General features: G+C 43.0%; 1 protein-coding gene and 1 long non-coding RNA gene across 6 annotated transcripts in view; one reads left to right on the forward strand and one right to left on the reverse strand.

Moving 5' to 3' along the window:
• Positions 1-67: 67 nt before the first annotated feature.
• On the reverse strand, positions 68-10,300 carry LOC116652977. Of its 2 annotated transcripts, none has more exons than XM_032442774.1 (5): positions 10,218-10,300; positions 6,579-6,721; positions 3,109-3,183; positions 2,447-2,599; positions 68-1,286 (listed from the first exon to the last, which is right to left on the reverse strand). In XM_032442774.1, the coding sequence occupies exons 1-5, from the start codon at positions 10,225-10,227 to the stop codon at positions 1,134-1,136; spliced, it is 534 nt and encodes a 177-aa protein (XP_032298665.1). In that variant the 5' UTR covers positions 10,228-10,300; the 3' UTR covers positions 68-1,133. The 2 variants fall into 2 exon arrangements, with proteins under 2 accessions (XP_032298665.1, XP_032298666.1); XM_032442775.1 differs by lacking the exon at positions 10,218-10,300 and adding an exon at positions 6,828-9,868 and having other exon boundaries at positions 70-1,286.
• LOC107310327 overlaps positions 10,009-14,554 on the forward strand; it is a 94,476-nt gene continuing 89,930 nt past the window's right edge. For 2 of the 4 annotated variants that reach the window (XR_004306264.1, XR_001553559.2), the window contains exon 1: positions 10,015-10,187. This is a non-coding gene — a long non-coding RNA (uncharacterized LOC107310327). Of the gene's footprint in view, positions 10,188-14,554 lie in introns of all 4 variants that reach the window. The other 2 variants (XR_001553558.2, XR_001553560.2) reach the window with 2 other exon arrangements.

Genomic DNA, 14,554 nt, shown 5'->3' on the forward strand with positions numbered 1-14,554 from the left:
GAAGATGTCCCAAAATATTTAGCCTATGGTGGATACTTGACCTGGCAGTGTCTACTTAAATTTGCCAAGTTATAAGCAATTAAAAAATTGACTTCTTATAATGGGAATTCCCAAGCAGCTAGAGGTTACAAAAGCAACTATTCTTTCAATGACTAATAGTGGGGAAAAAGGGTGAAAAAAAAAGGAGTAACAGCCAAAAAGCTAACAGCCCAATTCCATAGAAGGCAAATATTTTATTACCAAAGGAATTATAACAAAGTAAGAAAATGCAAAAGAGTTAAAAACAACTATAAAAATACTTCTGTTTATCCAAAATTAAATATGAACACTTCATTAGTTAAATGCCAATATATTATTCTCTGAAAACATTCACACATTTTAAGTCATGTTCATCTAACATGTTAAACACATTATATAAAATAATTGCATATAAGAAATCACGGTCCAAAGGTAAGAAATTCTAGGTCCTCTGTCAACTACTTCTAGGATAACCAAACGCATAAGGCTATTGCTATTTGCAGTCAGCTGAGCAGGCCTACATTTGGGCATCCTGTTTCCTCATTTTCCATATGCCTCACTCGCTGTCAAAAATCAGCACCCTTCAAAGGCTTTTGAAAAAGTCCACTTTTCCTACTTTTCAAACTTAAATCTGTTTGAAAACCCATGGATACTCACACTAAAAACATCATGACAACAGCAGAGCAGTCTCAAGAGCTGCTGCTTGTTTGGTAAATTGTTCATTCTGATAGAAGCTGGCTGGTTTGGGCGCCTGCAGCTTCTACTTTGTTTTATACATTGCAGCAGACATTTAAGAAGATCTCTGTCATATGAAGGTATCGTGCAGTCACTCAAAAGATCAAGAAATGAAGAGTACTTTCAAGAACCTGAAGGTGGCATGCAGCCTTCTCTGGAGTTCCTTGTTTCAAACACCGGTTCTTATTTCCCCTTCTTGGGCTTCAGTGGCTTGGTTTAGCCGTTTCTGTTTATTCCATCTCTAGGAACAAAGTACAGTAGCTTTCCATCCAAAACCAGCGGAAGGTGTTCGTATAAGCAAACAGAGTAACTTGAAGAATGCATATAAAATGCCAAGGTACCAAGTAATGCCACTTTGAAAGAAAAAGATTCACTTGTAATCACCTTGAAATTATTTTTTCAAATTTATTCCAGCAGGATCGAAGGCTAGATATATTTTCTTTCAGTTCGCAAAATTCTTGGTTGCATTTCTTTTTCTGTTGTTCAACCGTTTCTGTATCTTCATTATTAGGCACATTTACCTGCGTGCAAACCTGAAAAATAACACGTTGTTAATTAAAAAGTTCTCATTCTTTTTATGCATGTATTTTTGAAACAAAATCCACTGCATCTCAATAAATATTGCAGGATGTCTCTACATGGTAATTTAGCCAGTTTTGGGCTCCTCAAAATACGTGCTGTGGTGAACATAGCCTGTTCTCCTGTTGGCACAGCCCTACTGCTGCTCTTTCCTGCTCATCTGGGAGCATGCAGCAATAATGCTCTGCAAGTAAGGACAGCAGAAACTAGCATGTGTAACTGACAGCATCCACACCCTCTGTCTGGTTTGAAGATTACTCTCAATTGTGTGAAGGACTGGAAGAACAAAACCAATTAAACTTTGAGCCAAACTTCCAAAGCTACACTGTGAAGATAGAAGCAAACAGTCCTGTTCCTTGGGGCTGGTGCTATGGCCTGATGTCTAGGATCTCACACAAAGACACTGAGACCACTCTTGTCTACATTCAATGACTGTGACTTAACAGAACCACAGGACAGATGAGGTTGGCAGAGACCTCTCGGTCCACCTGGCCCAGCCCCTGCTCCAGCAGAGACACTCAGAGCAGTGGGTTTAGGACCATGTACAGGTAGCTTCTAAAGATTTGCAAGGAGGAGACTCCACAGCTTCTGGGCAACCAGTGCTCCATCACCTGTGCAGTACAGAAGTGCTTCCTCATGTTTGGAGAGTGTCTCTTGTGTTCCAGCCTGTGCCTCCTGTTCTGACACTGGAAACCACTGAACAGATACTGGCTTTATCTTCATTGAATATAAACTTCTACAATATATCATAGACATTTATAGACTATCACAGAGAAAACCTCTATGTTAACTACAACTGTGTTTTTACATACACGAAAGTGTTTCTTGCGTAAGCGTGACCTTTATATTGTACTGGATTATTTGAATCGTTTTATTACTTGAATAAGGGAACCTATCCTGACTACAGACTTCCAGGTCCCTGAGTTAACTAGTCTTTGCACTGGGCTTCCTGTTTCCTTACAAGATGTGCTATATTGAGCAAAATCCATCATGCATATATAACATGTATGTGATAGATGTACCTTTGAGAGGTAGATATGATAGTTTGCATTAAAGAGCTCTGAGGAGTAAGCCATATATTTCCAATAAGCTGAAGATCACCACTACCACTTACCTTTTCTTTTTTATGTCTTTCACATTTGCACTGTAGAACCTGTAATGTCCCACATGAGACTAACGCTGCTTTCCTTCTAAATTCTTTGTTGATTTTTTGCTTATTAAAGAATCTGAGCATATTACATGCCATACTCTGTAGTGATCCTATTTCCTGTAAAGAGAGCAAGAAAAAAAAAACATTTTGGTTTCTGGAGTCAGTGCTTTTATCAAGTCAGGATAAAATCTGCAGCTACAGATAATGATTTTGCTTTCTGCATTTAAGATCTGCCCAAACTATTACTTTAAAGCTTTGTGATCTGAAGTGAAAAGCTTTGCTAATTTGACTTCTGTAGGAAAATGAAAACAAGAAACTGGGATTTTTTCTGTTTACTTTTAGTTTACAAAATATAACCAGTTTTCTGTACTTGTTTGTATTAAAATTATAAAGCAACTCATGCAGTAGGAAAAGATGTCAGATATGGTATTGCTTAATATTTCAATTGAAAATAATACCTATTTGCTGGACAGATTATATTGTTCCGCATTCCAAGAAGGAACACCACGATTTGCCTATTAGAAGACCAGATTACTATCAAGATATGTTCTTTAGGTAGTGAATTATACATCAAACTTACTGCGGTTTATATTCTGAGAAGAAAATTCTGAGAAGTTAAATTTTACCTGAGTATCATTGCAGAAGAACACGTGTCTTTTATTCCTGCAGCATCTGTCACGATACTCTGCAGACATATTTACCTGTAAAATGTAATATATATATTGAACCATGAAAGTACTTTTAATCAAGTGAGTCAAGTTTCCCACTAACAGCTGGTGACCTCAACTCTAGTTTGTTCTGTAGGATCTCCTCAGGCATAGCAGGGTCAGTGTACAATTCTGAGCTTTTACTTGGAAAGCAGGCAAAGAGAGCCTCAATCCAGCTATCATTTGCAATGGTGTTCACAGAATCGCACAGAATCACAGCATGGCTGAGGTCAGAAGAGACCTTCAGAGCCCTCTGACCTGATCTCTGCTTCAGCAGGGGCACCCAGAGTAGGGTGCTCAGGACCACGGCCAGATGGTTTCTGAAATCTCCAAGGAGGATGCTCAGTAAAGAAGTGCTAAATTTATTACGTATTGCACTTCTACCTTCAGAGGAACCATCTGTGTTCCAGTTTGTACCCGTTGCTCCTGTGCACCCCTGAAAACAGCCTGGCTCATCCTCATTGCACCCTCCCTTCAAGTATTTGTAGACATTGATGAAATCCCCTTGAGCCTCCTCCAGTCTGAACAGGACCTCAAAAGAGAGGGCTCTGGTCCTTTGTCCATCACCCCTCACTGGACTTTCTCCAGGACTTCCATACCTCTCTTGTAATGCAGGGACCAGAACTGGACACAAGTCTACTTCTCTTGAATCCTCATATATACATTCTTAAATACATATTCATATTCTATTGAATCCCTGGTCTTTTAACTTTTGAAATAATGCATATGTCAAACACATTTGTCCATGTTTATCTCAATAAATACAAACCCCAAGCATCTAGTATTCACTTGGCATGTGGATTAAAAGTAAATGTATCTCAGTGTATCCAAAGCCAGACCACCTGCTCCCAACGTGTGACAACAATCTTCCATCAATGTTTCTTTTTCCTCTCTTTTGTTTCCATAGTTGTCATCCAAATGACAACTGAATCTATCTCAACAAAAATCTTGTTTCTTCTTAAACCTGTATCCAGATAACTAAATGCAACCAGAAAAGCTTTAAAAAAGAAGACAGCTCATGTCAAACTTACATTAGCTCTGTTCACTGGAGTGTGCATAGGAACACAGCAGTCAGCCTCGTTCTTAGGGTTTTTCTGTAGATTTTTTTTTGTATTTCAGATGCTCAACCACATCTAGTATGGAGCCCACCAGTCATCTCCATGACTACTTCTGAATGTCAGCTTGAAGGACTGAAAGTTACTGACTTTGGCTATGCAGATGCAGGACAGTTTCTAGCGAACAGCCGCTATTACCCAAAAAGCAATATCCTTAGGATTTGCTATGACTCTGTAGTAAGAAGGCTATACGCTGATTTTACAGAGGATAAAGAAATCTCTCTTGAATAATAAAAAGTATAAGCGGGAGAATGAAACAACTTCACTGCAGTTGTTACTGAATTCCTTCTTTGGGAAGTCAGAACTTCAGAGTTCAATACATTCCCACCACCTTTCACAGTTATTAACACTTGAAGATTTTTTTATTATTATTATTATTTACACACAAAACAGTTTCAATTCTCACAAATCTCCCAAAAACGTAAAAAGATGGCAATAATGAGCCTGGAAGAACTGGTGTGGGCAATGTACCATTGCCCCTAGCCCTTGCTGCCTTCCGGCTCCCCTGAACCCTGCAGTCCTGCAGAGCTGGGATGCATCCAGGGCTCTCCCCCACTGGAAGGCAGCAAGGTCTGGCTCCCAGATGCCGTTCTTCCTGTTGTACTCCTACAGGCCAGCTGCTCTACAACTGCTCAATGAGTGGTTTCATTTTTGTTATCCAGGAAACATCCATCTTTGTTAGAAATAAAATGACAAACTAAAGGAGCTGCTTGTCTGCTCTAATATGGTTATATTTTTTTTCCCTCTTTTTTTTTTTTTTTTTTTTTTTTTTTTTTTTTGCCATCTTGAGGATAATGTGATTTATCTATGAAGAACAGAGAAAAGCAGTGCCTTTCTCTCTCCATGTGCCTTGGTAGATAAAGGCTTGGAACCAGCGATGTAACGCTCAGGAAAATAAACATGGTAGTGGATGGTAAGTGTGAAAAAATACAATAGCTGGCACAAATAGAAAGACAATCCTTATTTAACCTTCAGAAAAGCAACATATATCACCTGCATTTCATGCAATTGGTAATTGCATTTCATTCAATTTAAGACTGTAACAGAATGGTAATTTTTCCTTTGGTGACGATCTGACAGATTTTCATAGAAATGCCTCTGATAACCACAGAATTATGGAATGGCTTGGGTTGGAAGGGACCTGTAAGATCATCTAGTTCCAATCCCCTGCTGTGGGCAGGGTTGCCACCCACCAGCTCAGGCTGTCCAGGGCCCCATCTAACCTGGCCTTGGATGCCTTCAGGGATGGGGCACTACAGCTTCCCAGGGCAGCCAGTGCCTCACCACTCTCTGAGTAAAAACAAAATCCGACAGTAGAAAGTGCTTTCTTCCGTGCAAATGTTCTTGACAGATGAATCTGTTAATAATTCTCAATGAAGAGTCACAAGGTGGGTATAGGACATGGATCAGTAAACTGTTACAATACTTTGTTTGCCAGTGTATTCGTAATAAATATCTCTTATAAAGCGATGATGGAGGAGAGGCTGCTATTGCAACTGAGAAATATAAAGTTTTCACTGCTGCTATCTAGAAAACTTGATTCTTTGTTGGTTAAATAAGATATATTAGCGGTAAAATACAAGCTAACTTTTATTGTTATATGTGTACATTAAATCTTTTGTATGGAAACATTTGTTGGATAGTGTTAAAGAAGGTGCCATTGCACTTCTAGATGATTATGATGAGAGTGATATGAGTAATACCTAGGACTATTAAAATGATTATACCATCTGTTGGTTGGTTAATGGAGGAAAAAGTCTTAGTTGGAGAGTGAAAGATTTCAATCACTCTCCATAAGAAATGTTTCAGTATTCAGAGATATCCAAATAAATCTGAAGGTTTAATAGAAGAGTTTCAGCTGTAAAACAGCTGAATGGGCTCACTGGATGGAACAGAACAAGGAAATCAGTCTGAAAATCAATTACTTGAATTCTATGCCTCTGTTATTTGTCTTCAGTGGACAACACAAAGACGAAAGTCAAGAAGCCTAGAATTCATAGAGCAACTTGAAAGCTGTAGAATGCTTTCTTCTCTTGACCAGAAGATATAAACAAATGTACTCATGAAATTGCTTCATAATAGTATATGTTTTAAATATGTGATACTACCTAGGTCCAGATGGTATGTGTGTCTACCAGGCACTTGGCATGCAGGTACAAACTCATGTATCGAACAAAGCCACCATACCAATACAACAGACAGTTATCCATTTGTTAATATGAGACCTGGTTTTCTTATTATAATAGTGATCATTCTGGGAAAGCCATTACCTACCAGCTCTTCGATGTCATGGCTGAGTATGTTTTCATACTTGACACGGATCTCAGTTGTTTTATTTCCCATGGTACAGCTAGATGAATTCACTGGCGACAGAACAAGGAGTAGTGGCAGAACCCGAAAGATAGATCTAAAAAAGGCTGGATTACAATAAAGGTAGTTAATTAAATGATGAATTTACAAATAAATTCCATAATCTCTTAAAATAGTTTAAAGGGGATATTTATACAAGCAAATGGCTTGTACCTTGAAGGAAAGATTCTGCTCCAGATTAGAACACTGCCTGGATGTCTAAACTCCCTTCCAACGAAGTGATTTAGCCAATGTGGTTTGAGATCCTCCAGCTATGAGGCTGGCCAATCACGTCATATCTGCTTGGGTTGAAATCCTCTCCAGTCTTCACTGAAAGCTCTGATAAGGTCTCACCACTGACCACAACATGGAAACATGGACCATAACCATCTAGCACATATGTAGGCAGGGAAGTGTCCTGGTCAAATAGGTGTACATGTCCAAGTTTCCTACTCTGCAGATGAACCCCACCTTAACTACTGATTTTTCATATGCTGAATTCTACAAGCACCCAACATGTCATTATGTGTTTAAGCACATTTCAGGATGCCCAGATAGAAATCCACACTAGTGGCCACAGTGTGAGATAAGGTAGCAGTGTGTCCTTCTCTGCAAGATTTTTGCAGTCATTTGGAGTAAGTCTCACTGCTCCTCAGTTTCTCCTCTCAGCACACCATTGGGCTTCTGGCCTTCTTGATATCCAGGAAACGGGAGCTCTGCAAGAATGGGCAATGAGAGAAAGGACCAAAACACCTGGTCCAGCCAAAAGGGCTGACAGGGCATCTGGAGGCTGCAGCCTGATGCTGGGGATGAGAAAAACCGCATACAGGATAACATGGGACTATGGAGCTAATAGCGGGGCATTGCCTACAGCTAGACTGAATTGGGTAATACTTACAACGGAGGTTGTAAAGAAAGAAAGAATAAATAAATAAATAAAAATAGAGCTAGAAATTTGGGTTGGGGGATTATCAATGATCACAACATACTCCTGCAGTAATATGAGCTGCCTGTATCCATCTCTGCTACTTGGTAAAAACAACAAACACTGAACAACTGGCAGACAGAGCAGCAGTCAGGAAATGCAGAAGGGATGACCTGACCTGACTGCTTCTCTGCTTTCTTCCTCTCTGGCAAGGATGGGAACACTGTGCAGTACCAAGTGCAACACTCAAAGACTTGAGCATCTGCAGACTTGGGCACTGCCAATGAATTCCAGAGAGAAACACCAAATAACTGCAGAACACTAGAGATGAAAGTAAAATACTGAATAAATTTTTAAAATACATATTCTGGTTGCATCTCATCAAAGGAGAAAGTACTGAGATTAGATCATAATCCTTACAGAGCCACCTAACTTCTATTATGCAAGAACCAGAGTCATAGAATCATAGAATCATAGAATCATGGGATGGTTTAGGTTGGAAGGTACATTTAAGATTATTCAGTTCCAACCCTGTGCTATGGACAGGATTGTCACCTGCCAGCTCAGGCTGCCCAGGGCCCCATCCAACATGGCCTTGAGCCCTCCAGGGATGGAGCATTCACATCTTCTCCGGGCACTGTGCCAGTGCTCCAGCAGTCATGCCATGCTTGCCTACTGTTCAAAGAAATAAACTCCCTCACAGTTTATCCCATCCCAACAACACAGTGCTGCTTCAAACCAAAATGTGTCTCAGTTTTCCTGCCTACCAAAGCATTTTCTTCTCATGTATTATATCACCTCTGTGATATCTTCTCATGTATTATATCATCTCTGCCCTAGAAACAAAACAGAAAGATTTTCAGCTGTACATAATGAATTCCATTTTTTCTCTAGTGGAAATCTGAGAAAACCAAATTATTTAACCTTTTCATAATTGTCAGCAGCGTTCTACGAGTATCTAAGAAAGATCTAGCCTAAAGAGCTTTGATTGTAATGGATTCAACAAGCAGGAAACATAAAAACCAGTGACTGTGCAAGGCAGATATGATCTCCAGGAGGACATCTGACTTCCACTGGGCTCCACCTTTGTATATACCTATGCTAACCAATCTAAGAGAACTATCATTGTTTATGACTGGGATTTCTAGGACTGTGATATTAAAAAGATGGCTGCAAAAACATGCTAAAAAACAATTACAGGACAATGCTGTTGCAGTACATCACTGCACCTCTTCATTCCAGCACCAAAAAAAAGGACCTGTAATACTTACAAATAGCAGGATGCAAAGAACTTGGATATGTTACTTAAAAAATACATTTCAAAGGGCACAAAAAAATCTTATGAATAATAATAATTATGATTATTAATAATAAACACAATGTAACTGATTCCATTCCTTCTAAAACTTGGTTTGTCCAGCAGCAAGTAGAGATAATGGGTGAAAACTGCAAAGTCACTTCATTCCTTTGTCTTTACTTTTTCCATATTGGACAGATTAATTAAATGAGATGCACAGAACCATAGAATTGAAAGGGACCTTTAAAAGTCATCTGGTCCAACTCCCCTAAAATAGACAGGGACATCTACAGCTTGAACAGGATGCATGGAGCCCCATCCATCCTAACACTGAACATCACCAAGGATAGGGCATCCACCACCCCTCTGGGTAAACTGTTCTAGTGCCTCACAGCCCTCATGGTAAAAAAAGCTTCTTCCTTATATCCAACCTAAATCTCCCCTCTTCTTGTTTGAAACCATTTTTCCTTGTCTTATCACCACAGACCTCGCTAAAGAGTCTGTTCCCTTATAGCCCCTCTTTAGATATTGAAAGGGTACTGGAATCACAGCAGGTAATGCTGAAAGGGATGCTGCACATCTGCAAGGTCCCCGAGCACACAGCAGGACCCCAGTGCAAGCAGCTTAGCCATTCCTACACGAGTCCTCTGGAACGTGCTGGACAAGTGTCTTAAAACATCCCAGGGGTTTTGGACTGTTAGGTGACTTCCCACGGAGCAGAAATGGCAGTAACTCTACGATTACAGTACTTCAGAAGAAGGGAAGCTTGTACTGCTGGGAATAGCCATCCTTTCATTAAACTTCCCAAAAGCTCCTTAGTTTTAGCCGGAAAACCCCAAGAAATTCTCCTAGGCAAGCCAAGAAAAGCCAGCATTCCAGTATTTCGAAATGACAAAAAGCCCCTCTCGTTTTCTTTCCTCCCAAAACCCCCTTAGCGCACGCAGCAGGGCAGCGTCCCACCAGGCGCGTCCGCAGCTCCCTCCCTTCTCCCTTGGGGACCCCCGGCTCCGCTCTGCCGCTCTGCCCTTCTACCCCGGTCCTAGCGGCACAGCTCGGGGGCGGACCGCAGGTGCCGGCTCCGCTCCGTGCGGCTCTGCCCTCCAGCCGCCCGCCCCGCCGCTTCCCGGCAGCGGCCGCACGGGGAAGCGGGAGCTTTTATTTTCGGGCTAAGGGGAAAATAGAAAAGAAAGAAAAAGCAAAAGAGGGAATTCCCCCGCCCGCCACCGAGGGGATAAAAGGGCATCGGGCGGCACCGCAGGAGGAGAAGCGGCGAGGACGGCAGAGCGGAGCGGCGGTGCCCGGCCAGGAGCAGGTGGTGCGGTCGGTGCGGCGCGCTCCTTACCATAGGACATGGTCCGCGGGGGGGGGTGGCAGGGAGCGACGGCGGCCCGGCGGTCATGGTGGCGGCTCCTTCTCGCCCATGGTGCGCGGAACCCGCGGAACTGGGGAGAGCGGAGCGGCGGCCGGGCGGGCTCAGCGGGCCCCCGACGCCCGCCTGCCGGGGTTGGGCGCCGCCGTGCCCATGGGGCTTCCGCCGGCCACCAGGTACTTTCGCTTTCTGCTCCGCGGCCGTCGCCGCGTTCCCCGCAGCGCCGCCGGGCTCCGCGGGTTCAGAGCGGCGAGATGGGCGGCTGGCGGGTCGCCAGGGGAGGAGGCATCCCCGCTCCGCCACGGGACAGGGAGCAGAACGGAGAGACGCGATGGGAGCGGGCGGACAGCGGCCGTCGGGGTTCCCTGGAGTGGGGATTACATAGGGCCCCGGTTACACGCCCAGCTCCGGGTGTGAGGCCAGGGACGGAAGGATGGACCTTGGCAGTGCGCGTGGAAAAAGCCGCTCATTCGAGGGGAGGAAATCCTGGAGAGGGTGAAAAAAAAAAAAAAAAAAAAAAAAAAGAAAAAAAAAGAAAAAAGAAACAAACCCCAAACAAACCGAAAGCAAACAGCGATGTCGTGGAGTAGCTGCTGCGTCGTGGGGCTGCAGAGCGCTGTCCACTGGTGGGGCCGGGGGGCGTGGGGGGGGGGCGGGACTGCCCCGGTGGGCTCCGGCCCAGGTCCGGGTTAGCCGGGCGGCTGCTGTCGGAGCAGAGGAGTGAAGCAGCGATGGCTTCACCAGGGCTGCCGTTGTTCGACACGACGTGAGAAATCCGGAAGGGTTGAGTGGAAGCGCTGAATGACAGAGGAAAGTGCAGCGGAGAAACAGTTCGAGTTCTGACAGGCGCGGTCGTAGCTTGGCTTTGTGCTAGGTACATTCAGAATGCAGAAAGTGATGCTTCACTGCAAGTGGAAAGGCTTGGAATAAAATAGGACGTGAAACGTCTTTGTCGCGTGCTCTTCCCACCTCCTCCCACCCCACATACATTTTCCAACTCCCAAAGCCCTCTCCCTTCTCACACGACTGCTTACCTGAGCAAGGCAGGTGCTACCAGGGTGTGACCATAAGGAACAATCAGGAGGACTTGGCTAAGGCGTGCACTGCTCAGGATGGTTTCCACCCAGTCTCTCTGGAATTGTGCCACTTTCTGTGGTTGGACTTGATGATCTTTGAGGTCTTTTCCAACCTGAGTAGTTCTATGATTCTATGATTTGTTCAAACACCGGTGCCTCTGAGGTTCTTGGCACTCTGCTAGCAGGGGACTTGTCTCTGTTTGAGTTGGGTGTACATTTACCACTGGGATTTCTTTGGAAACCATTTTAATCCTCCTTGTATTATAATAAGAACCAAGAATGAGGATGTTTTTCCTCCTGTTCAGCTTTGACTTTAGTAACAGTGGCTCATCTCTAACACACTGTTTGGGTGCAGTGATCAGTACCAACAGAGCTCCAGACGGACTGCCAGGTCCTGTCATTGCTTGTTCCCTTCGTATGTGGCAGGCTGTATTTGGCCGGTGGCTTCAGATTTTGCATTTGAAAAAGGGTTTTGTTACCCTAATAAATACCTGATTGAATTCTTCAATGTTTCTTCAGTTCTAACTTCTTCTTCTTCTTCTTCTTCTTCTTATTATTATTATTATTATTATTTGTTGTTTTCCCTCTTCTACTAAATGCTTTATGAAAATATCCCTCTGTGCACATTTAAAACATACTGTGGAGTACAAAGCCCAAATCACACAAGAACACAAGATCTGCTTTCCTTCCAGGCATGTGGTCCTGCTTTCCTGTGGCTCACAAAATGAAGTCTTTTGTGCAGATGATATTAAATTGTCAGGTTAGAAAATACATGGCAGGACCTCCTTAGCTTAGGTTGAACTCATGGTTGGTTTGGTTACGTTGTTTTTCTGGCTGTCTGAAACGTCAGCAGTTCTGATGGTTGTTCCCAGGTCAATTTTCAAAGAACCTGGTTGTGATTCATGGAAGAAGTCAGTGTGGCAGTGCTGCATCTTAAAGGGATTGTGGCTCTGAGAGTTGGTGCAGGTGTGTGGAATCGGTTCAGTTCTGTGCTACTGGCCAGGATCCTCGCTCTTCTGTAAAGAGATTGAGAGTCGCTGATTGGATATGGAACTTTTCCCTCAGTCAAAATGACAAATTTTGAGCGACGCAATTTGTTTTTTGGTCCTAATCACATCTTTAGTTCCAAATGAATCCCTGTTCTGTGACCTAACCCCAGACTGGGGCACACACTAATGATGAAAATGATATTTGATGTATTCATCTGCGGGGAGCGCTTCAATATTTAACATTGGACTGTAACTTTTATGCCTTTTAAAACAATGTTCTGAATCATTGCATACCTTTTTGTTTTCAAAACACCTCTATTAGGGATGTTTTTCTCAAAACAGATTGTCCTCAAAAGTATTGAATAGAGCCCTTCAGAAGTGTACATTCCATGGTTGCCTTTTCTTTTTAAGAATGAACAGACACCTTCCATTTGCGATTTAAGTAAAGCATTTGATATTGATTATATGAATATCATCTTAATATCCAGTTTTGATCAAGAACTCATGCAAAGATTCTTGAAGGACTGCTATGAAAGTTTCCTTGCCCTGAAACGCAGTCTGTATGACTGACACCAGCCTGCCCGTTCTGCACGGTGCCAGGCTGTAGTAGTGAGCAGCCCCTGTGCGACGCAACAGAGCTGTAGCTGTGGCTGAGGCTGAGGCTTGGGAAGGGCAGTCACACTGAAAGCCTCCTGTTGGGTTTCTCAGGTGGGACATTTAACACGTCTTTTTAACAGAGCCATTCATGGAGCTGTCTGTTTTGATATAGATTTGCTGCCTTTGCTCCGTAAATATTTCGACTGAGTAACATTACAAGTAAGCGACTTCTGGAAAGAAGCAGCCTTATGCAGGGCAATAGCACTGTTGTAAGCAGGTTTTTTCTTTATTCAGTGTTTAGGAATAATTTTTAAAACCATAAAATAAAATATTTGAAATTGCATAGCTGAGAACTGAAAGGAGTTGGTAATTTTGTCTGTGCGTGGATGAACACACTCTGTGTACTGAGCAGAACTGTGCAGCAGTTTCTCTATGCATTTAATTTAATGATCTAATTGCCTCCTTACTTGGTAAAATCTGCTTCTTGGAAGATCAGCTATTTTACACACGAATATCCACAAGGATGCCAGTATTCCTGAGTAGCTCCACGATTGCAAAGCACACGATTTCTTGTTAAGATACAATCATCAGAAAAATAAATAGGCGTATTTCTGGGAACCTTGCTGTCTCGCTACAGCTGTTGTTTGTTGGTTTGAGATCTTTTGCTGATGACTTCAGATTTGACTTCAGGCTGCTTGCAGACCCGCACAACCATTAGTGAATTATTTTATGACTGAAGAAAGTGAGTTGAAAAAATTAAAAGAAAAAATAGATTTCATTTTAGAACAAAAGGTGAATTCTGTAGTTGTCACAGATGGTGCAATTGAGGAAAGCACGGTCACTTTTGTGGAAGTTTATTCTAAGAATGAATCTTCCTGGTACCTAAATTGCCCTCATCTAATTGAGGAGGATGAGGACAAGCAGAGACGTGTTCCCTCCACCTTGTACCCTCTAAACAACCCCAAACCACAAAAGGATCTCAGACGAGCTGCCATTTGGGGTTAAGTTTGTTGTACACACAAAACTTTCCCTTGTATTCAGCTTTGGGAAGCTTCTGTCTTCTGATATACTTAAGCAAGAAGAAGCAATCTTACTTTGTTGCACCACAACACCCATTTTGTTGAATTACAGTTGCTTCTTTTTGTTGTGTGGGACAAGTGGCTGATTAGAGCAACTTATAGCACCAAGGACAAGGTGCTAAATGATGGGATGTTAATATACCCCCAGTAGGATGGAGACATTTCTGGAGCACATCACTGCAAAGGCTCAGGAGACTGTATGTTCAGGACAGTGCCAGTGGGAAGAGGTTGCTAACTGCTGCCTACCTGGGCACTGCCTCCCAGCTGCAGCCCCAGGGCTGCACCCATCCTGGGCATCAGGCAGGCGAGGGGGTACTGGTGTTCCTGCATGCTGCCAGCCTGGCTGTTGGTATCCTCAGCCCAAGGATGCAAGAAATGCCCTAAAATCCCAGGGCTGTCTGCCTGACAGGGTTGGAGTCAGTGGCTTCAAGCCCATGCTGGGTTTTGGGCTCTCTTGGCCCCTCTGCTAATGATCTTCCCTTTGTTCATGTGTTACTGCAGACGTTATTTGATGGCAGGTAGGAAGAAAGTTGCAGTAGGATGAAGGAACTGATTTAACATCTTTATTT

Source organism: Coturnix japonica, chromosome 2, assembly GCF_001577835.2.
Source record: "Coturnix japonica isolate 7356 chromosome 2, Coturnix japonica 2.1, whole genome shotgun sequence".
Taxonomy (NCBI): Eukaryota; Metazoa; Chordata; class Aves; order Galliformes; family Phasianidae; genus Coturnix; species Coturnix japonica.

Bases quoted from the DNA above. Each gene is read 5' to 3' on its own strand.
- LOC116652977 (XM_032442774.1), bottom strand. The intron at 3,184-6,578 runs GTAGGTAATGGC...TACATTTTACAG, and splicing joins GCCATGACATCGAAGAGCTG to GTAAATATGTCTGCAGAGTA. The intron at 2,600-3,108 runs GTAAAATTTAAC...CTCTCTTTACAG, and splicing joins TCTTCTGCAATGATACTCAG to GAAATAGGATCACTACAGAG.